General features: G+C 40.7%; 2 protein-coding genes across 3 annotated transcripts; both read left to right on the forward strand.

The window, feature by feature from the left end:
• Positions 1–1,058: 1,058 nt before the first annotated feature.
• pnx (posterior neuron-specific homeobox) lies at positions 1,059–1,903 on the forward strand. Its single transcript, XM_030065845.1, has 2 exons — positions 1,059–1,173; positions 1,428–1,903. Exons 1-2 carry the CDS (start codon positions 1,059–1,061, stop codon positions 1,901–1,903), a joined length of 591 nt encoding a protein of 196 aa, XP_029921705.1.
• A 2,420-nt stretch (positions 1,904–4,323) lies between these two features.
• aebp1a (AE binding protein 1a) lies at positions 4,324–20,658 on the forward strand. 2 transcript variants are annotated; one of them, XM_030066096.1, is made up of 21 exons: positions 4,324–5,047; positions 8,316–8,573; positions 8,985–9,044; positions 9,515–9,589; positions 10,069–10,137; positions 10,382–10,441; positions 10,544–10,603; positions 11,253–11,330; positions 11,825–11,934; positions 12,702–12,841; positions 13,229–13,313; positions 13,417–13,561; positions 14,652–14,731; positions 15,472–15,595; positions 16,637–16,833; positions 17,469–17,642; positions 17,777–17,902; positions 18,029–18,293; positions 18,442–18,581; positions 18,729–18,828; positions 19,729–20,658. In XM_030066096.1, the coding sequence occupies exons 1-21, from the start codon at positions 4,798–4,800 to the stop codon at positions 20,292–20,294; spliced, it is 3,162 nt and encodes a 1,053-aa protein (XP_029921956.1). In that variant the 5' UTR covers positions 4,324–4,797; the 3' UTR covers positions 20,295–20,658. The 2 variants fall into 2 exon arrangements, with proteins under 2 accessions (XP_029921956.1, XP_029921957.1); XM_030066097.1 differs by lacking the exon at positions 9,515–9,589 and having other exon boundaries at positions 19,729–20,294.
• The last annotated feature ends 1,913 nt before the right edge of the window (positions 20,659–22,571 follow it).

The raw sequence follows: 22,571 nt of genomic DNA on the forward strand, positions 1-22,571 counted from the left end.
GCAAACTATCAATGTCATGGCAAACAATTACAGTAATTCTCTATGAAGCTCATAGTCATTCTGATTCATACACAGGCTCAGATCAGTCTCATTTTTGTTTTTATTCATATCATTGATCTACTTCAGAGCATTATATATGTCGTCAAACAATGTCACACCATGCCCTTCATTTTCAGCACTTTTTTCTATTCTTTTTTTCTATTCCTTTTCTCCACACTTGCTCCAGCATAATGGTGTAATGATCACAGGACATAATAAGGCCCTGACCTTTGCATTGATAATTTATAGTTGCTTGAAACTTTGGGTTATAAAATAGGAATTTAAAATTATTCAACATTGCACTCAGTGTAAGTCAAAATGTATAAGAGCTGCCTGAAATGTGAACGTAAAATAAGATTATTATAGGCAAACAGTAGCCTAATAATTTCGGTCTTTTATCGATTCCCCTTGCAAGTTATATTTCAGTTTCCTGTTAAGACTGAGGCAACATACTGATCAGATGGGCAATTGCACTCATAAACTTGTTAGTGGGCCTCTAATTAAACCTAAGTGCTATGTGAGGATGTTACACTTAACAGGACAAATGGCACAATTGTGACTGGGACACAAGGGGCAGAGAGGGGCAACTTTCCCTCTGAGGAGTCGATAAATTAGCATCACAACCCGTGTTTTCATGTCCTACCGGCGTAAAATCTCACATTTGCAAATAATGACAAGGAAAATGACAAAGAAGAACACGGCCCGTAAAGAAAGGGGCACGTTTTAACCAGATGCCCAGCAATAAATAACCGGGTATTTGCCTCCCCAGCTGAGCAGCACGCATTAACATTTTTAAGTGCCAGCACGGGGCCCCACGGGCCTGGAGCGTGTTCAGGCGGCTGCCCGGGAGGAGAGAGCCTGCAATTGTCCTGCAAGACGCAATGGTTCATTTGGGTAACTTTTTGAATGAAATGTAAATTTCACGCTGGTGTGGCGTGTGCTGGTCCTGCAGCTATATAAGCCCTGGCCCAGAGGGACACAGGCAGTGACAGTGCCATCCGAGAGCTCTTTTTGGCGAAATGCAGCCTGACAAGTTGCCGCATATCCGCAAAACACCTTTCTCTGTGGATGATATTTTGGATCCCACAAAATTTACAAGGAAACAGCTCCATGCTCGATTTGCAAGGCCAACAGGTGAGGTTCACAAATTTAGGCTGTAACTAAACATCACTGTTCATGGGACACTTTTGTTTATGGATTTATCTGACAGGACATGTAGGCCTAACACGTCTTTTAGATTCAGGTACTCGGCTATTACATAATACGCATTGTTTAGATTCTGTTGTATTGCTTATGAGCTGATAAGAAAGTAGCCTACTTAGGTAGTGTGTTATAATTTGTGTATACTGGCCCTTTCGACTGTAGCCTAACTTTTGTAATTTTGGCAGCTTCTAATGTGAGAGATGAGCCAGCAGAGAAGCAGCATCCTCCTGCTGGTGAATCCAGCCCGGATGAAGCAGCTGTGTGTCCGCAGAGGGTCTCTTCAGACTGCCGGGACATTCAAAACTCCACGGGAAAACCTCGGCGGCTCCGCACAGCTTTCACTCTGGAGCAGCTGCGGATCCTGGAGCACAGTTTCCAGAGCTGCCACTACCTGTCTGTTCTGGAGCGACATGCCATCGCCTCAGCGCTGCGCCTCTCTGAGACCCAGGTCAAGATCTGGTTTCAAAACAGACGCACCAAGTGGAAGAAAGAGCGGCAGGGAAAGGAACCAGAGGAGCAGCAGCTGCAGCACGGCTTGGCTTCTTTCCTCTCACATCCAGCCGTCTATTCATCATCTTTACACTACACTCCATTTTACTGCCAGCGCACACCACTTCAGCTGTTTGCGCCACCGCCAACGCTTCATCATTATTACACATGATTTGCAACTGTGACCAAAGTGACTGAGCAGCATGCACCAATGTCCAAACTGTCTGCAAAACTTGGTAGCCAATCGTTAATATTTATTTAAATTATATATAGTCTAATGAAGGTTGTAAAAGACATGGGGAAATGAAATGCTTGAGAAACGTTAACTATTTTCATAAGGAATTGTCATCATAACTTATTTTGATACATATTTTTGTAACTGTTATCTTTTGTGCTTTGTTTATTAAAGGACACAATTTTGATAAACCTTTGTAAAGGAAAACCTGAATGAACATTAAATAACATGTGAGACTCAGTGTGTGTGTGTGTGTGTGTGTGTGTGTGTGTGTGTGTGTGTGTGTGTGTGAAACAGATGGCCTGCAGTGATATCTTAAATAACTGGCAACCCCCTTCCAACACTTTATTGTCCATGTTGTGAAGTTCAGAGAAAGGACCTGTAAAAAAACATCAAAAAGTCTCAATTTGAATCTGCTTCTTTTTTTTTTTTTTGCACTCATTTAGCTATGCACACACACACACACACACACACACACACACACACAAACATCTGACCACATCTGTGTGCAATTTAAGACATACTCTCGTCCTCAGATGTCAGAAAGGGCCATTGGTTATGAACTCTCTGAAATCCCCTTGCCCATCCGTTATCATTAAGAAGACAAACTGAAGCATTTAAGTCAAATAAAAATAATTCTTCTGAAAGAAGCTGTGTCAGCAGCCAAAACAATAACATGATCTCAGAACATCAGAAAAAGATGAATTTTGTGCAAACCCTCTTTATCAAGGGGCAAGAACATTGATGTTTATCGCAATTCTAGTGGAGTCTAACTCTAGACTCTAATACGCAAATTGCTGATGTGTCTGTTGCTGTGTGTAAAGAAGAGTCCATGGCAGGCTGGTTAGTGTGAAAGATCTTAGAAGCACCCTGAAGCCACCACCATCAATGATGTATTAGAAACAGATGGAGGGAAAGCAAAACAGGGAAGAGGACTGGACAAACGCAAAGATAAGAACAGGGCATTGTTTCAAATTACACACACACACACACACACACACACACACACACACACACACACACACACACACACACACACACACACACTCACACACACACACACACACACACACACACACACACACACACACACACACAGACTCATACAAAAGCATGCGCGCACACACACACACCATATCTGCTTTGAGGGTGAGCCTGAAAGTGAGTCAACATCTAATGGAAATAAATTGGAGAAGTTTCCATGGAGCATGCATGATAAAACACACTGGCTGACAAATGACATGTTACAGCAGTGAAGAGGCTTTTTCATCCTGCAGGGAGAAAGAGCATTAGGCCACTATTTTACATGTGAAATGTTTTCATGCAACTTGGTTCCATGCAACTGAGTTTTTTTTGGTTTCCATCCAATTAAAGTTATGAACTGGGTTTGCATCATCATTTGGAAAGTTCCATGTGGGTCTGGTGACATAGCAACAGCAAAAATGTAATTTACGACATGCAACTAATTGCATGGAGGCTGCACTGTGTAAACAACACTCATTGTCTTGTTTTGGATAATGGTGAGGTTTCTTCAATTGTTCCACATGCCTACTTGGCTGAACCGACTTTATTGTAGATAAATGTAAACACATTCCGAGCCTGTGAAATTAAGGTATGTGACAGCTGATGAAGGGGAGATGATAAAGCAGACAGGAATTTCCTTTCTCTCACTCTATAACTCACTACTCAATATGCAGAGCCACATGTAAAATACTTAGATATTCACAGCTGGTAATAATTAATTTGACTGAAGTAATGTGTAACCCATTGGTGCCCAGAGGCTACAGCACATTCAAAAGCTGTTTTGTAATACACATAATTTGTTCATCCAGATTTTTGTCGTTTCAATGCATGGCCTACATATTTTGATATGATGCAGGTCTGGCCTTCTTTTTCCATTGTTTATTTTTTTCTTTGCCTTGTATTATTGTGATTTAACATGGGCCCAGTTTTTTTTTTTTTTTTTTTTTTTAAAGCCACTAAAAACCTTTTTAAACTGTTCTTACTAGTTTAATGTGTATGATAGTGTATATTTTTTCCTCCTAAAGTAGTATTGAATTGAATTGAATTGAATTGAACTGAACTATATTGAACTGAACTGAAATGACTGAAGAGAACTGAACTTAAGTGAAATGAATTAGTCACCAAATCTCTCTGTCAAAGTGTGTATGTTCATCTGCAATTTGAAGGTTGTGTGTTTCTTTCTTTCCTTCTTTCTGTCTTTCTTTCTTTCTTTCTTTCTTTCTTTCTTTTCTCCCAGGAATGTCACGTGTGATGAATGCTCCTCCCCCTAGTGCAGAGAGGAGTGAAGGAAAGGGGGTGAAGGGCCATGAAGGAGAGATGTAACTGAAGGAGTATGTGGGAGAGTAAAGGAGGGAGGAGGACAAGGCGAGGAGGTGTGCTGCTCAGCTGCTGAAAATTCACTCCAGACAGCTGCATTTCCTTTGCTCCAGCACGGCCAGGACACTGCTTTAAAATCTCCAGCACTCAACGCTTTCTTCCTCCTTTCATGCAGACGCTCCCCTAAACAGGACAACGCTCTCTACTCCTCCTCAAAACCTCATCCTTCATCTCTTCTCACAGTGGAGGCAGAGACACAACTAGAACACATCACTTCTACGACTTCAGAGACTCTTTAAGAAGTCTGGTATTTCCAGACAGCTGGCTGTCTGCATGTGCAGGTCATATGTTAGTTTTTGTGACTGCGCTCTGTAAAGTTAGTGGTTGCAGACATTGTGGGAACGCTGGGGCTGCGAGTTTAATCCTTTGGATATTCCTGTAGAAAGTCTGCTGTGTTTCATCCCGGTTAGTTCTGTGTTGACTCTGGTGAGATGAGAGGTGATGTGCTTCTCGCCTGGGTCATTCTGACCTTGTGCTGTGCGCTGGTCTGTGCTGGTGAAGATGCGAAGGGAAAAAAACTCTCCAAAGCCCAAACACAGGTGAGAGAAGTCCGAGGGCCGGTCAATGACAGGAGACAGGGGGAGGAAGAGGATGCTACGGTGTCGGACGAGCCGGTTGAAGTGGCGGAGGAAGAGAAGGGAAAACCAAAGAAGAAGAAAACACCTGAGGAGATAGAGGCTGGTAGGTGGACACTTCTTTTCATCCTGTTCCTGCCCACACATTTGGCATTGGTATGAACACTGATGAATCACTTGCACAGTGCTTGCAGGCAGATGCGTAAGAGGGAATAATGAATTTAAGATGCTGGATGTCTTCACTGAGCAAACCAGTGCTGTGATTGCATTTAATGGGTACATTTGTGCGTAAATGCACTGCAGTGTGTACCTGTTGCTGTTGTGTTGTGCTTGCTTTGCATGCGTGACAGAGAGACTGTGCCAATGTTCAAATAAGACATTTCTTATCCTCAGCTATCTCTCTTTACTCACACCCACAGCTTGCAGCCAAGAGAATAAGGATGCAGACAGGAAAGGCTGCAATCAGTCTTTGAGGCAGGGTAACATTTGGTTTGAATTGAGCAACCCACTGTTATCTGTTGCTCTGCCTCCAGCTTTCTCTCTCAGCGAGCAACTATGCGACAGACTTCATTTCAGACAACAGTTTGCTCACATCCATGTAGACACACAGGCTGCTGTGTTTCAAGAGATCCCACTGAACAGGACATGAATAGTTGCTTGGTTCTTGAATGACAATATAACACAGTGACTCAGAGATGATGGAGCAAACACTGCAGTGATTCAGCCGGTGGTCTGATGTTTTCTTGGCAGCACAACCACAACAATGCTTACATGACCTGGCTTCTCTACCAGTAATGCTGTGTGTGAGTGTGCATGTGTGTTTGTGTGTGTGAGTGTACACATTCATTAAACATTTGGTATCCTGCTTCCCCAACTAATTTGATCGGCAAATTAGCTTTGACTGTAAGAGCAGTGATTGCTGAATATCTCTGCCAGCAGTTAGGCTGCAAGAGAGGCCCATCTGTGAAAAATAGTAAGGTATGGACCAAAAGCAGAAATATTTCCACTACAACTTTCCATGAGTTGGAAGACGGGATTTACAAGAGGAGTCAGTTGCAGTGGAATTGATGCAATGGCACTGATGATCTGAGTGCAAACTTTCCGCTGCATGAAGCAAAACCACAAGCATACCATTTGTATCCACAGCCATTCATGTGTGGCTGATTTAGGTTACATAAAAAGCCATCATTGGCAAAAACCTGAGACCCAAAACATTTTTCATTTTCTTTGTTTATCCAGGGAAGTGTTTTCTGATCATGCATACTGTTGTTCAGGCTTGCCTCACAGACATTATACATAGTCACACCTCTTAGCCACCTAGTACAGTGCGACAGTCCTTTGGTATGGACACAAAGCAGCTGGGACAGTGCTGTGCTCAAAGATACTTCAACAATACAAGTGTAATTCAGAGGTATTTTGTAAGGTTTAGGGGTTGGGATATTATTTATTAACTAAGGGTCTACCCAGATATCATCTATTTGTTTTTAGGCCATAAAATGTAGCCAAGAAACCACTGATTACAGTCACGGTAATAACTATAACAAAACTACTCCAAGAACACAGGGCAGACAAAAGCTTTGAGGTCTGATCCCAACATGAGGAGTTAAGAAACTCACATACCTTGTTCGCTCTGACCTTAAACCATATAATCTGATGTTGCCATGTACACATAGAAGAATAAAAGTGCCAGCTGGAGCCAAAAATAATTCTTCAGAGTGATGCCATTAGAGAACCTTTTCTGGTTCCACAAAGAACATCTCATGCCATGTTTCTTTTAATACCTATTTCTTTAAATGCTTCAAACACCTTTTCTAGCTCTTTGAAGCATTAGCAATGGTTCTACAAAGAAGACACAAGAAGAAGTGTACATGGAAACAGCAGTTAATTCTCATTTCTTTTCGGAAAAATAAAAGTGCCAGTTGGAACTGAAAATGATTCTTCAGAGTGATGCCGCCGGAGAAACCTTTCTGGTTCCACAAAGAACCTTTCAGACCACAGTCCTGTAAAAATTCATGTCTTTAAATGCTTCAAGAGTGCCTCAAAGGGCTATAAAAATGTTCTCTGAGGGACCAGCAATGGGTCTTGAAAGAAGATACAAAAGGAAGTGTACATGGAAACAGCAGTTAACAGTCTTATTAACACATTTCTTATAGGAAAAATAAAGGTGTCAACTGGAACTGGAAATAGTTCTTCATAGTAATGCTATAGGAGAACCACTTCTGATTCCACAAAGAACCTTTCTGACTGCAGGTCTTTGAAGAACTGTATCTTGAGATATTTCTTCAAGGAATCTAAAAGGTGCTTCAAAGACCAACTAAAAAGGTTCCTTGAGGTTCTTGAAAGACCTTTAAACCCCCCAACACACTTCTCTGAAGAACCTTTTTCTAAGTAGTTCTTCAAATAATTTTCTAAAGAGTTCTTGGTGGACCAATTCAGTTTAAATGGAGAACCATCCAATAAATTAAGTAGTTATTTAGTAGTTGATGGTTCTTCGTGAAACCATTAAAGAACCATTTTAGAAACATTACCTTTCTGTGTGTTACTTAGTCACAGAAATGACAATAACAGGCTACTGGCTGTAATTATGTGTCCATTCAGTATGTCAAGGGTGAGTAATGGATTGGCTGTGAGGGGATGTTGTGTTTTAGGACCAGTTGGAACATCAGGAAACAGGTCCAACAGGAGAAAACAAGCCCTCCTCTGTGTCTGCGTTGGAGTCTGTTGATGGTTGTATAAGGAGGGTGGACTGCAAACATTAGGCCCTAAATCCCTTTGAAGATCTTCTCCATCCCTGTAATATTCCATGCAGCTCAACATAAAACCCAACTCATTTTATAATGTTTACGCGCAGTTTCTAATCAGACGTCGGGAGGGTGTAGCCTACAACCACAAGACATGGCCTCATGTCTGTTAACATGCTGAGATGATTGAAGGTCAACGCAGTTTGTTAGAGTTTGGATGACAGCTTGGCCTTAAAGCAAACAAACCAATAGCGCGGCTGAATTCTTTCTATGTAACTAACTGCAATGTCTGTCTGTCTTTCTCTCCTTCTGTCTCAATTTCAGTTTCAACTTCTTTATTGGCATGACATTTACTGCAGATACATGCATCTTGCCAAAGCATATAGAGGTGGAAATAACTAAAAAGGGAGAGAGGGAATTCTCGAAATAACAATGAAAAAAGAATAAAAAAATATCAAAAAGTGAACAAAACATCATGATCAAATGTTTAAAGGAAATGTAGCCTACTGGTGCATTTTGTGCCCTGCAGTATGGCACTATGTACATAAACTACACTCTGTCTAGCCAACAGGGTTTATTTTGGCTTCAACTAACTCATTAACAGATTTTTTTTCCTAATTTGTCTCTCCCAAGCCAGGGCAAAGAAAGCTGCAGAGAAGGAGGCCAAAGCAAAGAAGCAGAAAGCACCTAAGCCCACCAAAAAGCCAAAGCCACCAAAACCCACTAAAAAACCCAAAGCACCCAAGCCAACAAAGAAGCCCAAAGCACCCAAACCCACCAAGAAACCAAAGGCAAAAACCACTGGGGAGAAGGGTGTGCAGCCACCCACCAGGCGTCCCACTCTGGAGGAGGAAGAGGAGAAACTGCTAATTGAACTTGGCTGGGACAGATGTATGTATGCTCTAAATTCAGTGTTTTAGGAAAGAAATAAATTATGCATGGAATAAACTATTGAGATTGATGAGAACATGCTCTGAAATTAGCCACAAATCTAATAATCCTTTCAAGTAAGATGATCCATCTGTGGCTTAGAGGAAGGCAGCAACACAGCAAAACAGTTAAAAACAATCTCCAGAGTTGTTGTGAGCTATTTTTTTTTTTTTTTTTTTTTTTTTTTTTTTTTTTGAATCTTGCCTAGCTTGTTCCTTTTATTTAGAGCTTCATGTTTCCCTCAGAAAAGTATGTATAAACATCATCTTCTGGCTCTCAGTTAAAGACATTACACATGAGTGACCTCTTCTGTGTCCACACTGACCTGGATACGGAGATGGTTCCCAGCCATATAACTCTCTGTCTTCACAGTGATTCAACCTGTGACCCCAAAGGGGCCTGGAAGGGAAGAGCCTCTTGAACCAGGCCTGGGTAAGACACGGACCAGTGAACCTGGCTCAGTCTTTGCTTTCAAGTAGAATTATAGTTGTAGCTGCAGAAACATAGCCCAGATTTATTGCATTAACAACCCCTGTTTTATTTTTTGTACTCATTACTCATAAAAACACCATTATCCACCACAGTGTGCCATTGTTGGATGGCTAACACTTAATTTGAATAGTTTCCACAAATCTTTATTTTACAATGGGAAAAAAGGTTCATGGTTCATCACAGGTCTCGTAGCGTTGCAACAGTGATTGCACCTACAGGACCTAACTTAAACATCACCATATAGAGAGGAAAACGCTGCAGATTTGGATCACCGGTTTAGCTAAATCATGAATATTTTTAATAAATTCCTGTTCTTCTCAAAGTCCATGTTTGTGTGCCATGTGTGTTGTATCATCATCCATGTGGATTCACTATAAAAGCAAACGTTGCCTTATCTTTTCTCTGTGTAGATCACGTCCCCAAAAAGCCGACAGCTCCAACAAAAACTCTCATTGAGCATGATGCTGATTACTGGGACGCCAGACATAGGTTTCAACAATGTATTTTCATTCAAAGTAAAGTTTTTAAGTGAAGCCTTTCATTAACTTTTGGCAGTTCAGTGGGCCTGAGGCTTACAGAGACTGCGGAAATGGGAAATTTCACTCAGAAAAACACATGGAGGCCAAATGGAAGCATTTTACATGAAACAGATTCAGAACTTTGTTGAAGCTTCACTATATGTAAAGTCAAGAAAGCAGATGAATAAGCCAGTGGGCAAATAATAACGAGATGAAAAAAGTGAATGCACAGACAAGACTGCCCTTTTTTAAAATAAACCTCAGCAAATATTTTTTTTTTTCCCATAAAAAATAATGAACCTGCTCTGTTGTTCAAAATGCTGTGAGTGCCATGGTTTGCTTGATGACAAACATTTTAAAATTTCCCTCTAACATGCAATCTTTCTATAACCATCTTTTTGTGATATTCTATTATATTCTCTAATTTTGTTCTGTGTCTTTAACAGATGAGGTGCCTGGAGGCTACCCACATAACAAAGAGGCCACAACTACTGAGGTCATTATGTACATACCAGGTAACCCCCTAGGATATAAGGTTGTATTTATGTATCTATTTATTTTTTTGATTATTTGAGAAGGGACAATGTACTTTAATCACAATTCAAAAATATGTAAATATACCTGAGTTATCCAAAAGGCTAGTTTTCATCGGCGGTGCCCTTGCCAGATGTTTTTAGGCATCCCAAACCTTTCATGTTTTATTGATGACAATGTATTTTCATTTGCAATATAATGATCTTTTTTCTTTTCCTGTTCCAGAGGAAACCACCACCACTCCATTCATAGGTCCCTGGTATGAGGAATATGATTATGCTGACTGTACGTCTACCCATTTCTCACTCTGATTATTTTCTACTAATAGCCAATAAGCCTTATATAACACATGTGCGGTGGTCTAATATCCGTTTTTTTCCTCTTCAGTGGCAGCGAAGAAACTAGAGGAGGAGGCTGAGAGAGCTCGTAAGGAGAAGGCAGAAAAAGGTCTAAATTTTTTATCTGTCTTTGGGGGAAAGATACGTAGGTGTCTCCGGGGATTTCAGGGCTTCACGTTAGACTCATCAGGGTGGGCGGTTCAGACTTGCATTTTCAAGGCCCAGATTTTTTAAGCTGCGATCCTGTGGGGGAATAAATGTTTTTACATTCCTGCAATGAATTCATTGGTTCATCGGTTCATTGACTTGTTATTAATGAGAGTGAGGGGAGAGGGCAGGGTGACTATGGTGGGAGGAGGCATGAGGTTTTATCAACACAGCTGCTCTGCTCGTTATGCAATTCATAACGGACTAAGCAAAAATCTGGGGGATAAAATGAGAATATAAAGGGAAGAGGGAAAAGTGTAGCCAGTCTTAAGCCAAACACTTAGGTCTTCAACAAGGCAGATGAGATAATGAATGCCAAATAATGCGCTCTGGAATCCAAAATGTTTTTGGATATAGATGGACTGTGAAAACAGCTGAAACAGGCTAAACTGACCCATATTGGGAGATCCTAAAAAACAAAACGGGGAATGTGTGACTGGCAATGAACAAGCACTGTACAAGCACATATGGAAATATTTTGTGTGGTAGTTGGCCGGAGAGCAAGGTCCATGTGAAAACATGCTTTGTCACATATTGTTTTCCCATCAAAGCTGAACGGCTGAGGAAGAAGTGGGAGCAGGAGGAAGAGGAAAGGCTGAAGCAGATGTCAGTGCGCGTTGAACCGAAAAGTAAGGGAATACAACTGGCCTGGAGGAGGCTTTTTGCTTTTCTCATTTTCAAAATGTAACAAATCAAGTTGTTTTGTGGACAGATAGTTGACAGGTTGACAGGGGATTTACTAACTTTATTTGTTGTCTGTGTGTGTGTTTCCTCTGGCATCTCATTTAGTGTTTACGGTCGTAAGCGTGCTTTCAGAGTGTGTGTCTGAGGTTTGACTGAAGGGTGTGTACAGTTAAGACTTCCTTCATGATGCAACATATCACCACAGAACAAATGTCTGTTAATCCACTGAGCTGACTTAATTGTTACTTTGTCTTTTTGGACAGACTTTAAAGCCTCTGTCTTCATTTAAAAGAGTGTTTTTGACTGTTTCATTAACCACAACAATACTGCCCACAAGAGAAAAGTGCATGAATGTTTTGAATTAGTGTCCCGCTGCAACACTTGTCAGACAGAGCCTGTGTGTGTTTGTGTCTGAGTATGTGTTTGTTTTTCCTCTCAGAGTGCCCTCCTTTAGGTTTGGAGTCTCACCGGGTGGAGGACGACCAGCTGCTGGCTTCCTCTCAGTCCCACCATGGCTTCACGGCTCAAAGGGGACGCCTCAATATGCAGGTAGAGGCACCACAAGAAAAATAAGCAGCTCACCATAGTCCTTTGAAACCTGTGGAGCCTGTGGTTGGGCTTTCATTTTGAAAGGGGTTTTTAATTTTAGAGTTTTTTTTTTTTTTTTTTTTTTGGAAATTTCATTTTTTTCCCCTCCATGGCAATTTGTGGTATTTTATATAAATAAAATACAGTTCTCTTGCAATTCTTTTTTTTTTTTTTTCAAATTCTCTGTTTTTTTTTTTATTATTATCATTATTACTTATTTTCTTGCTGATGTTCTGGTCATTTTGAGGTAACTGTCTTATGCTTTTTTTTTTTTTTTTGTCGTAATTCTTGGATGATTTTCTGGTCATTTTCTTGTAATTTCTTTCACGAATGTTTTGCTTATTTTCCGGTAATTTTCTTGGAGTATTTTTTGAACCGATTTCTTGCAAATTTTCCCGTATATATTCTTTGGTATCATTATTATTGTTGTAATTTTTACCTGCTTTTTTCTGAAATTCTGAGGCAATGGTATTTTTCTATATTGTTTGGTTTAAATATTACATGTTTTTGTAAATTTAGTCAGGTTTCAAATGATGTTACATGATTTTGTAAATTTAGTCAGGTTTCAAAGGGTAATCCAGCATCCTCTGGAAAAATGAGAAAGCTGCGGAGGGTGACATGTATCACTCCACTCACTGCTCACTGATCAGACACTGTGACCATTTCCTGCACATAAAACAATTGGCATTTCAGACAAGGCCTAATTCAGGCTCTGGTTTTCTATGCAGGGCTCCACTGATGAGGAAGATGTGTATGGCGGCGCGTGGTGTGCTGAGCCAGAGGAGAAGTACCACTGGTTTGAGGTCGACGCCCGCAGGGAGGTGGAGTTCTCAGGCCTCATCACCCAGGGAAGAAACTCAGAGCAGCAGTGAGTCCCATCAAAAGTTCACCGCCTACAGTGGATGGACTGATGTGGCTGCCAGCATTACTTTGCTAAAGCTGACTCAAAGGACCACACCAGTGATTTTGAATATTGGGCCCACAACAATTAACCCAACAAACCATTTTGCAAATCATGCGGGGGTGCTAAGGATTTCACAACATATAATCAAAATCAAATTTGAATTTTTGTTTGAAACACCCACCTTATAGTGGTGCAAAAAAAGGCTGAAGTCTGTGAAAGTTAATTTTCAGACAGTACATGCACCTCGTAGATAAAAATGCGTCATCACTGATATGGTTCTGGTCAGCATATCTCAAACCAGCAGACATACAGCATCCCAGTTTGGACTGATAAATGTCATTTTCTTCCCAGCGAGGATTTTGTTTCGTCATATTATGTGGCCTTCAGTAATGACAGCCGCGACTGGACTACACTTCATGATGGCTACGCCGAATGGGTGAGTGGACATCAAATTTAATATTGTAGTGAATCAGCAAGCCAAACAAAAGATCCTTTAACAACAAACATTTGATGACTGCAGATATTTATCTCCCTTGCAGCTGTTCTATGGGAACGTGGATAAGGACACACCAGTGATGGTCCAGTTTGATATGCCGGTAGTGGCACGCTACATCCGCATCCTGCCTCAGAGCTGGAACGGCAGCCTGTGTCTCAGAGCGGAGATCTTGGCCTGTCAACTGCCCAGTCAGTAGCACCACCACAGTCTCCCAGCAGTTCACGCAGTAGTCACAAAATTTTCTCTACAGATTGATCTACAATTGTCCGTTTTCGTGTAAATTGACAAGACACGAATTTCACATTTCTTCTGTTTGTTTTAGGCAGCAAATCTGCTTGGTCAAGGTTAGGAACAGTTCATGGTAAACATTAGATAATGTAACGGTAAATAAATGCCAGTCTGGCTTAACACAGGAATAGCACCATGATCTCCTGAGTCAAAATCATGTGATTGACCCACCCACCTCTGTATGTGGACTTTGTCACTATAAAACCTCATAGCATGTTGTACATGTATGAAACATACCTCCAACTGCTGTCTCATCTCCTCTTCCCTGCTGTCATGTGCTGTCATGAAAAAAATTCATAATTTGTGTCCATGTACACAAATCTATAGATTACATTTTGTGACTATTTACAAACAGCTCTGAAAGTGGCTTAAAGTTCAGAAGAAAAAAAAAAAAAAAAACTGTAATCGCTACACCAATGATAGCCCTTCTCCACCAGATTAGCTCTGGTTCTTGAACCAGGTCTGCACCAAGACTCTTGGAGCCTTGGTGTTATATTGCAAATGAGCCTGTGTTTCTACCAGATTTGAGTAGAACCATTGAAATCAAGGATGTGTCCTCAACAGAGGGTGTTGCACAATTCACAATGGACGTAAACGGTAGTAGCAAGATGACATGCCAACAGATGTTGTCATGGTTCACGCCTCAGGTCAAGGAAAACCTGCTATTATCTAGTTCCAGCTGGGAACCAACTTTTTGGATTTAAAACCAATTTATTTTTGGTCAAAATGCTCAGAACGGTTCAAAATGTGGTGCACGAACCAGAATGAAACCTGTTTCATGTTGGTGAAGAAAGGGGCATACTCTGTTTTACTGCATGAGTGTGAAAGAACTGAATGACCACTACGCTAAAAAGCTGCATGACATTTTCCTGGGAATCAGCATGTCCACAGCCGTCAGCTGTACAGTGGAAACACAACTATCAAACACACATAAACATCTTGTTATCTCTGAGTTTCATCAGTAAACTATCCCAGTGTTGCTTCCTCCAGACAGCTACCACAGTGAGAATGAGGTCACCCCATCAGACGAGCTGGATTACAGGCACCACAACTACAAGGAGATGAGACAGGTCCGATTTTTATAGTGGTGGGAATCAAATCCCACATGGCTTCTTTCCTTTTTGACAACCTTTCAAAAGACTGTCTCTTTTTCTCTTGTTTTTTTTTCCCTTCAGGGTTTAGAGAGTGATTTAGTTTATCTGTGAAATACAATAGAGATTCACCACCAGAATTAAGGGACTGAATCTATGAGCTTTTTCACAGTGATTATTTTTCATTTCTAGCTATTTAATTTTGTATCATTTCATTATCCTATTATTCTCTTTTATTCTTTTATGTATTTATTTGAACTTTGTTCCTATGTGGTGCAATTCTAAGTTTTAAATTTTAATATAGACATAGAGGGTCATTCCTATGCCTCTGAAATACGATCAGTCTTAGAGGTTCTTGAGTTTTATTGGCCTTTTTTCTTCTCTACTTAATGCTCTCTTCAGTTTAACTGCAAAGTAACTGAGCTTGGCAACAGTCTCTAACCAGTGCACCACGAGTTATCGGAGACAGAATATTACATATTATCATCATTATTAATATTATTATGATTAACTCAAAAATGACTTTGGTGTAATTCTGAAGCCCAATAAAGCTTCAGGCAAGATAATCCTGTGACTGGTCAGACTGACTGATTTGATCGCGAACCATCCAACACTTTTTTTAAATTTTCAGTGCAAGAAACAGTGGTGTACGATATTGATAATTCTACAAACAAGTTCATTTCATATTTGCTCTCTCAATGCCTGCTCCTCTTATCCAGATGATGAAGGTGATAAACGAGGAGTGCCCCAACATCACCAGGATCTACAACATTGGTAAAAGCTCCCAGGGCCTGAAGATGTACGCAATGGAAATCTCTGACAACCCAGGGGAACATGAGACAGGTACAACACGCAGAGGAAACACAGGAATATAGTTTGCGTGCTAATTCAACATCTGCAGTTACACGATCATGGACTGTGGATTTACTATGCTGCCATGCTGTACAAATGAAATGAAATAGTGTATATTATCACCTCTGCTAGAAATACAGAAAATCCTTTTTCTCCTCATGAGATGGAAGGTTGTTCAAACTGTGTTGTTAAAGGACAGAAATCTAGTTTTGCATAGTAAGGCATGAAATCTTGTCAGGAAAAAGCAATAACGTTAAATGTTTCTCTCTTATACAATGTAGTAATCATTAATAATTAATAACCACACCCAAAAAAGTGCATGCTTGTCATGCAGTGTCATCTTTTTTAAACAACCAAGCAGAGTAAAAGCACACCCAATCTTAATTAGCTGCCAGACAAAATACAAAATATAGTGCAAAAGTAGACGCTGTGCAATTATGAAAATGGGCCCCACAGTATAAATGTACTAATATTGTCCTGATAATGTGTGTGACTGAATACTGTGTTAGTATACCATAAAGATATTTTCTAGTACATGTATTGTACTTGGCAAAAAAAAAAAGTTTTTATCTCCTTGATCTCGCTTTATCATAAGAAATGCCATAAATTATCTTCACTGTTCTTTTTTTTTTCTTTTTCTTTTTTTTAAATCAGTGTAGATCTCTCGCAAAGAAACAAATTTGACTATATACTGCAGAATTTGTGTGTTTTGTGTAATGTGCTATGATATGAGATAACATATAGGGATGTGGATGTGCAACTAGGTAATTGTATGTCATACTAGAAGAATACATCTATAAGAATATAACTGTGGAAAAAAGCTGGTGTGCATTTAAATTTGTGCGAAACAAACTGAATTGCAGTAAATGATCTCTTTCCAAGGCTCACTGTCTCCATCTGTAGGGACCAATGGAAAGATTCAATCTTCTTTTTTTAATCCTACAGATGATTTCACCAGAAAAAAGATATGCTCAAAACATAAGCTGGTAAATTTAAAGCTGTAAGTTGGTAACTTTGTTGCATCCTCATTAGGTGAACCAGAGTTCCGCTACACAGCCGGTCTCCATGGAAACGAGGCGCTGGGCCGAGAGCTGCTTCTCCTGCTGATGCAGTTTTTGTGCAAGGAGTACAATGATGAAAACCCCAGGGTGCGCCGCCTGGTGGAAGGAGTGAGAATACACTTGGTGCCCTCCCTCAACCCTGATGCATATGAGCTGGCCTACGAGATGGTGAGATGGGAGTTTTTTCACTGGACACTCATGATGAAAAATCAATGACTATATCATCATCAAATTAATTATGATGCCTTGGTATAATTACTATAAACAAATAAGACAATGATCAAAGTGTCTGTCTCACATCTGTGGTATTGTTTGTGCTAATGTTTCTCAAAATTAAGACCACATTTCCTATAAATCCCATTGACACCAATTGCAATGAGAATGTTTCTTTTTGCCTTCCCTCCTTGGCATCACTCTATGTGCATTTGTTTTGTCTTTAACTTTACTTTACTTTGGATAATCATGTGTAATGTGATTTTCCACAAGCTTTTCACTTATTCAACCATCTGCCATTAACAGGAACGCACGAAAGCTTTTTCTACATTTGCACAGCAAGAACCTGTTTGTGCTGTGCAGCAGTCCAGCATATCCCCTGCTGAAGTTTACCCCAGCAATGTAAAATATGTTGCAGAACCTCATAGAAGCTGCAGGTCCTTTCAGTCATAGTCTTATTTCTTTACAGTGATTATACAAATATCTAAAAGTTTATATAGCAATGGTTAACTGATGCTAAAATATTACACACCACACTTATAAAATATTTTGAGGCTTAACACAGCCCCTATCTCCCTTCTGTCTGACAGGGTTCAGAGATGGGGAACTGGGCCTTGGGCCACTGGACCGAAGAGGGCTATGACATCTTCCAAAATTTCCCAGACCTCAACAGCATCTTATGGGGAGCAGAAGACAGAGGCTGGGTCCCTCGCGTCGTACCAAATCATCACATTCCCCTCCCGGAAAACACTCTCAATGGCTCTGTGAGTTTGATTTAAATCAGCAAGGAGGCCCATTTTCCACACTTCAAACCTAGTTTCAAAATACAGGCATGAAACAATGACAGTTTTATCCATCCCAGCTCTTCTCATGCTTCTTGTTTTTACATGGTATGTAGCTTGCCGTTGAGACGAAAGCCATAATTTCCTGGATGGAGCGCAACCCGTTTGTCCTGGGAGCTAATTTACAAGGAGGGGAGAAATTGGTGGCGTACCCTTTTGACATGCAGCGACCTCCCAGATCTGTAAGTATATGCATATATTTTTATGAGGCGTAAATAAACCATGACATTACATCTGTGGACAGTTATCTCTAAATGAATGCCTCTTCCAGCCCATTACATATTTGAATTTCCTTGATGTCATCCCAGGCTGCTGATGGGTACGGATTGCGGCGGGGTAGGAGACCTAGTGAGGAGCATGAGATGAATGAGGAGACATGGGCCCGGATTCAGCGTCAGAACGAGGGAGCTCTGAGGGAGACGCCCGATGACACCATGTTTCGGTGGCTGGCGATGTCATATGCCCATAGCCACCTCACGATGACGGAGACCTACCGAGGCTCCTGCCATACTGACGATGTCACTGGGGGGCAGGGCATCATCAATAGAGCCAGCTGGAAACCTGTGGTGGGCAGTAAGTGTCAACACAGAGAAGCTGGTTCAAGTAGAAAAGGGCCATTCATGAAGAAGGGAGGAAGGTGGTGCATAAGAGGAAGCTAGACTTGAAAATTTGGTGGGGAAATAATGATACATTTATAATTTTGTGTCATCTTCTCCTGTAGGTATGAATGACTTCAGCTACCTGCACACCAACTGCTTTGAGCTCTCCATCTTCTTGGGCTGCGACAAGTTCCCCCACGAAAGCGAACTGCCTTTGGAGTGGGAGAATAACCGCGAGGCTCTGTTGTCCTTCATAGAACAAGTACGGATTAGATTGATAAGACTTTGATGTCCTCACAAGCCCCCTCTATAGCTGCTCAGTGCCATGGAAAGAAACATACATACTATATTCAGGTTGGAAACCATTGTTCGAGCATTAAGCCGTGACGTACTCTTTATTGTGCTACAGGTACATCGAGGGATAAAGGGCCTGGTGAGAGACACGGAGGGAAATCCGCTCCCCAATGCCACTGTATCCGTGGAGGGAATAAGGCATGACGTCAAAACTGGTATGTTGGTCATTACAGATACTATGCATGGTCCTTTTTTTATCACTAATGGTTCATTCACACATCAGTTCCTGGGTTAGAGCACATATCTGTCAAGAAGTCAACATTACAGCCTACGATCTCAGGATTTCCTGCAGATGTCTGTTCCTCATGTCCAGACAGAAAATGGAAAAAAGCTTTTAAGGATGGTGGACTCTCACACCAGGACAACTTGATATTGACAGATTTTATATCCCATGGTTTCTAGGAACTTGTGATTAAACTGCGCTTTTGCTGCCCTGTACACCAGGACTCTGTGGAAGAAGAGATATTATATCTCAGTGGGATCCTCCTGGATAAGGGACAAACAGAATGACTTGGAGTCTATGTGCATGCAATGAATTTATTTATTCTGATGACTATTTGATGATATTTGAATGTTGTCCTGGATGATGTCCTTTGCTGTTCCCACTTGCAACTTTGATGTATTCTTGCATTTAAAAATTTATTATATGTAAAAACTGTGCGCCACATATATTTTTCTGTTGCTGTGGCACCATATTTCAAAAATACTTTTATTCCATATGGGATTGGTTTGGCCTCTCTTGCAAAGGACAAGTTTAGTTTCAATGAGACTTTTACCCAGATAAAAAAAGGTTAACATATGTAATTTGTAATGTACCAACTGTTAACTTTCAATTCACTCTTTACAACTTCAAAATGAGTTGAAAATGAAAGCTATATATCAATGATAGAATTTTATTCTTAATAAATTCCTTAAAAAATTCACTTGAGGAATTAAGTGAACTGTGTGCCACTTAGAGGCAACCCACATCTAACATACTGACCTGTCAAAATCTCATCACTCTGACACTCATTCTCTGCCTTTTTTTTTTTTTTTCTCGGTCCCTTTGTCTCCAGCTTCAGGTGGTGATTACTGGCGGCTGCTGAACCCTGGAGAGTTCAGGGTGACAGCCAAGGCCGACGGCTACACGCCCCAGACCAGGCTTTGCTTGGTGGGCTATGACTCTGGGGCTACTCCATGCAACTTTAATTTAGCCAAGTCCAACTGGGATCGCATTAAGCAAATCATGGCACTCAATGGCAAGAGGCCTATACGGCTTGTCAACAGAACAAGCAGCGTCAGCAGCACAGGAGCCAGCGGCGTCGGGGTCACTGCCATCGCTGGAGGGACGGCAACTAATCCCCAGAACATAGCACGTCTCAGGCGCCTACGGCTAATGCGTTTACGGAGGCTGCGGCTGCAAAGATTACGAGCCAACCTTACCACAACCGTTGCTACAACAACCACAACCACCACCACAACAGCCACCACAACTAAACCTGTAACTGAGACCACAACCTCCTGGTATGACTCCTGGTTCCCTGTGGACAGTTGGTCAACTGAGAGCCCATTTGATGGGGTCATCTTTGAATCAGTGCCCACACAGGACTATCCCTTTGAATACAAAATTGATGATTACTAAACTCAGTTACCCTACATATATTATACAAACACATTACTAGCAATTCAGGAACCTGACACATCACTGCTATGATAAATCACACGAGTCAAAACACTTGTTACGCTGTTAAGTACATTATTTTTCATACAGTTTTCATCGGTAGGGAACAAAAGATTGTGGTTGTAAGGGAGTGTGCATATGATAAATCTTTTTTGGAATTCTTTTTGTAATGTCTACACAGAGTGCTGATGTGGGGGAGAGGCCTCTGCTGAGCAGAGACCGTTCAGGGCAAGATAATTGGTTCCACATCCAATAAAATATGTGTCACAACATAAAATGTGATTGCTGGTCTCAGTTAAACTGGTATGATGCATCACTGAATGGATTTGAGTCAAATGAAGGAATTTTCTAAAATACTGCGTGTCCTGACTCGTCTATTGTTTGGGGACTCAAGTACGGTTCATTACATGACTTGAAAGATCCAGAGGTTTGATGCAAATTCTGATTACAAGGAATCACAACCAAGATTACACACTCAACAAAACAACAATGTACAGTAGGCTATAGTTTCCACTCAAACATTTTCATGCTCTGTGGAATTTATCATGTCTGGTTAGAAAATGAACAAAATAATTATAAACTTTATTTATAATGGTAATAATGCTTATACAACTTTGGCAAATGAGTGCTTACATGAGGAATTAACGTAACAAAAAATGTTTCCACAAACACTGTTCACCACTTTTCCGTTATATTTATTGTAGCTGCTTCGCTCCCTTAAAAGGCACACTCCTTTGTGCCTTTATTTTTGTTCAGAGTGGCAAACAGTACAAACACTTTGTTGCGGAACTTGAGAACAAGCGCCCCCTATTGGTTGTTTTTGCTCCTCCTACCTCATTTAGTTGGGTTCCATATAACCAAAACTGAGCAATGTGCCTTTAAAAAAAAATCAATAAAGCACAGCCAAACCAGCATGCACCACTAATTCTGCAGTGCAGAGTAGGATGCAGTAGCTATATTCACACCAAACACACCATCCCCCTCTGCTAACTTGCAACTGTCTAAGGATTTTATTCTTTTCTGAAGACAGCATTTTGCTCAAACGGAGATCACGACCCTTTGCTACCCCTTGCTGAGGAATACTCTCTCCACTCCGCCCCAGCAGTAGTGCGCAGGTTAGCTGCCTATCCTTTGAAGATGCCACATTCCTTCTGCCCTGATTCTGAGCTTCCAGCTGGGATCTTAATCCACTCTATTTTTTGCGTTGTCATGTTCCTGTCTCTAAAGTTCAAGGGGCTCAGGGATGCTTTGCAATTTTTACTGAGAGCTTCGAGAAAGCCTCTTGTAATGACAATCCCAGCCTTAATGGACATCTGCTTCCTAACCCAACTTAATTACCACACCAATTCTCTCTGGCATTGGCAGGATAAATATGAAACTTAAAACAAACAAAAAAAAAGTTTTATCCCCGGTATTTTTTCTCAATATGCTTCCACTGGGTCACAGAATTAGGATGCATAATATAGCCTTGATATTGAAAGACTGTCTAGTGCTGAGGTTGACTGCTACAAAACATGTGACTCAAGCTATATTTTGCCCAATGCATGACAATAAAATCTGACAGGAATATGGGAATACATTTTAAAGTAGTCAAATGGTGATGGCTAAAGTCCAAGGAGTTGTTCAGTTGTTCTGTTCAACTGAGAAATATCTTGATCTCTATCCTTTTCTACTTTGTGTAAATGTACTCATGCCTCCCTCTGCAAGTTCTAAACACATAGCAGTATTTTGCTTACCTATTTAATGAACAACCTTTAATCACTGAATAAGGAGTACATTCTGCTTGCTTTGCACCTGCAGTTGGCAGTTCCCCTTTGACTCACAAACAGTATGTGCGTACATATGATTTATGCCTGCAACTGACTAAATTTACAATATTACACTGATGCCAATTAGGAGAAGCTGCTTAACAAATATATGTTTAAATGTTAAGACCTGTGTGGATCTCATGCTGCTGTCTGTTGCTTACCATGATCTTAAACACGAAGCTGCTGTGCCTAAATCAAATCAGCCTCTGGAGGAAAAAAAGTTTTCAGTGAGGACAGAAGGCATTGGAGATGAGAAATGACAATGAGTTGGCTATGCATTTTAGGTGTAATGCTTTATGCTGACTATTTTGAGTATACAGTAGGGCGTAAAATTTTTGTGTTACTATTTCTAACAAATATAGATTATGGGCAAATTTTTAAATTTGATCAAATTATTGGAGAAAATCATGAGAGCAGTGGTACGGGGGAA

The sequence above is a fragment of the Myripristis murdjan genome, chromosome 12 (genome assembly GCF_902150065.1).
Source record: "Myripristis murdjan chromosome 12, fMyrMur1.1, whole genome shotgun sequence".
NCBI classification, from domain to species: domain Eukaryota; kingdom Metazoa; phylum Chordata; class Actinopteri; order Holocentriformes; family Holocentridae; genus Myripristis; species Myripristis murdjan.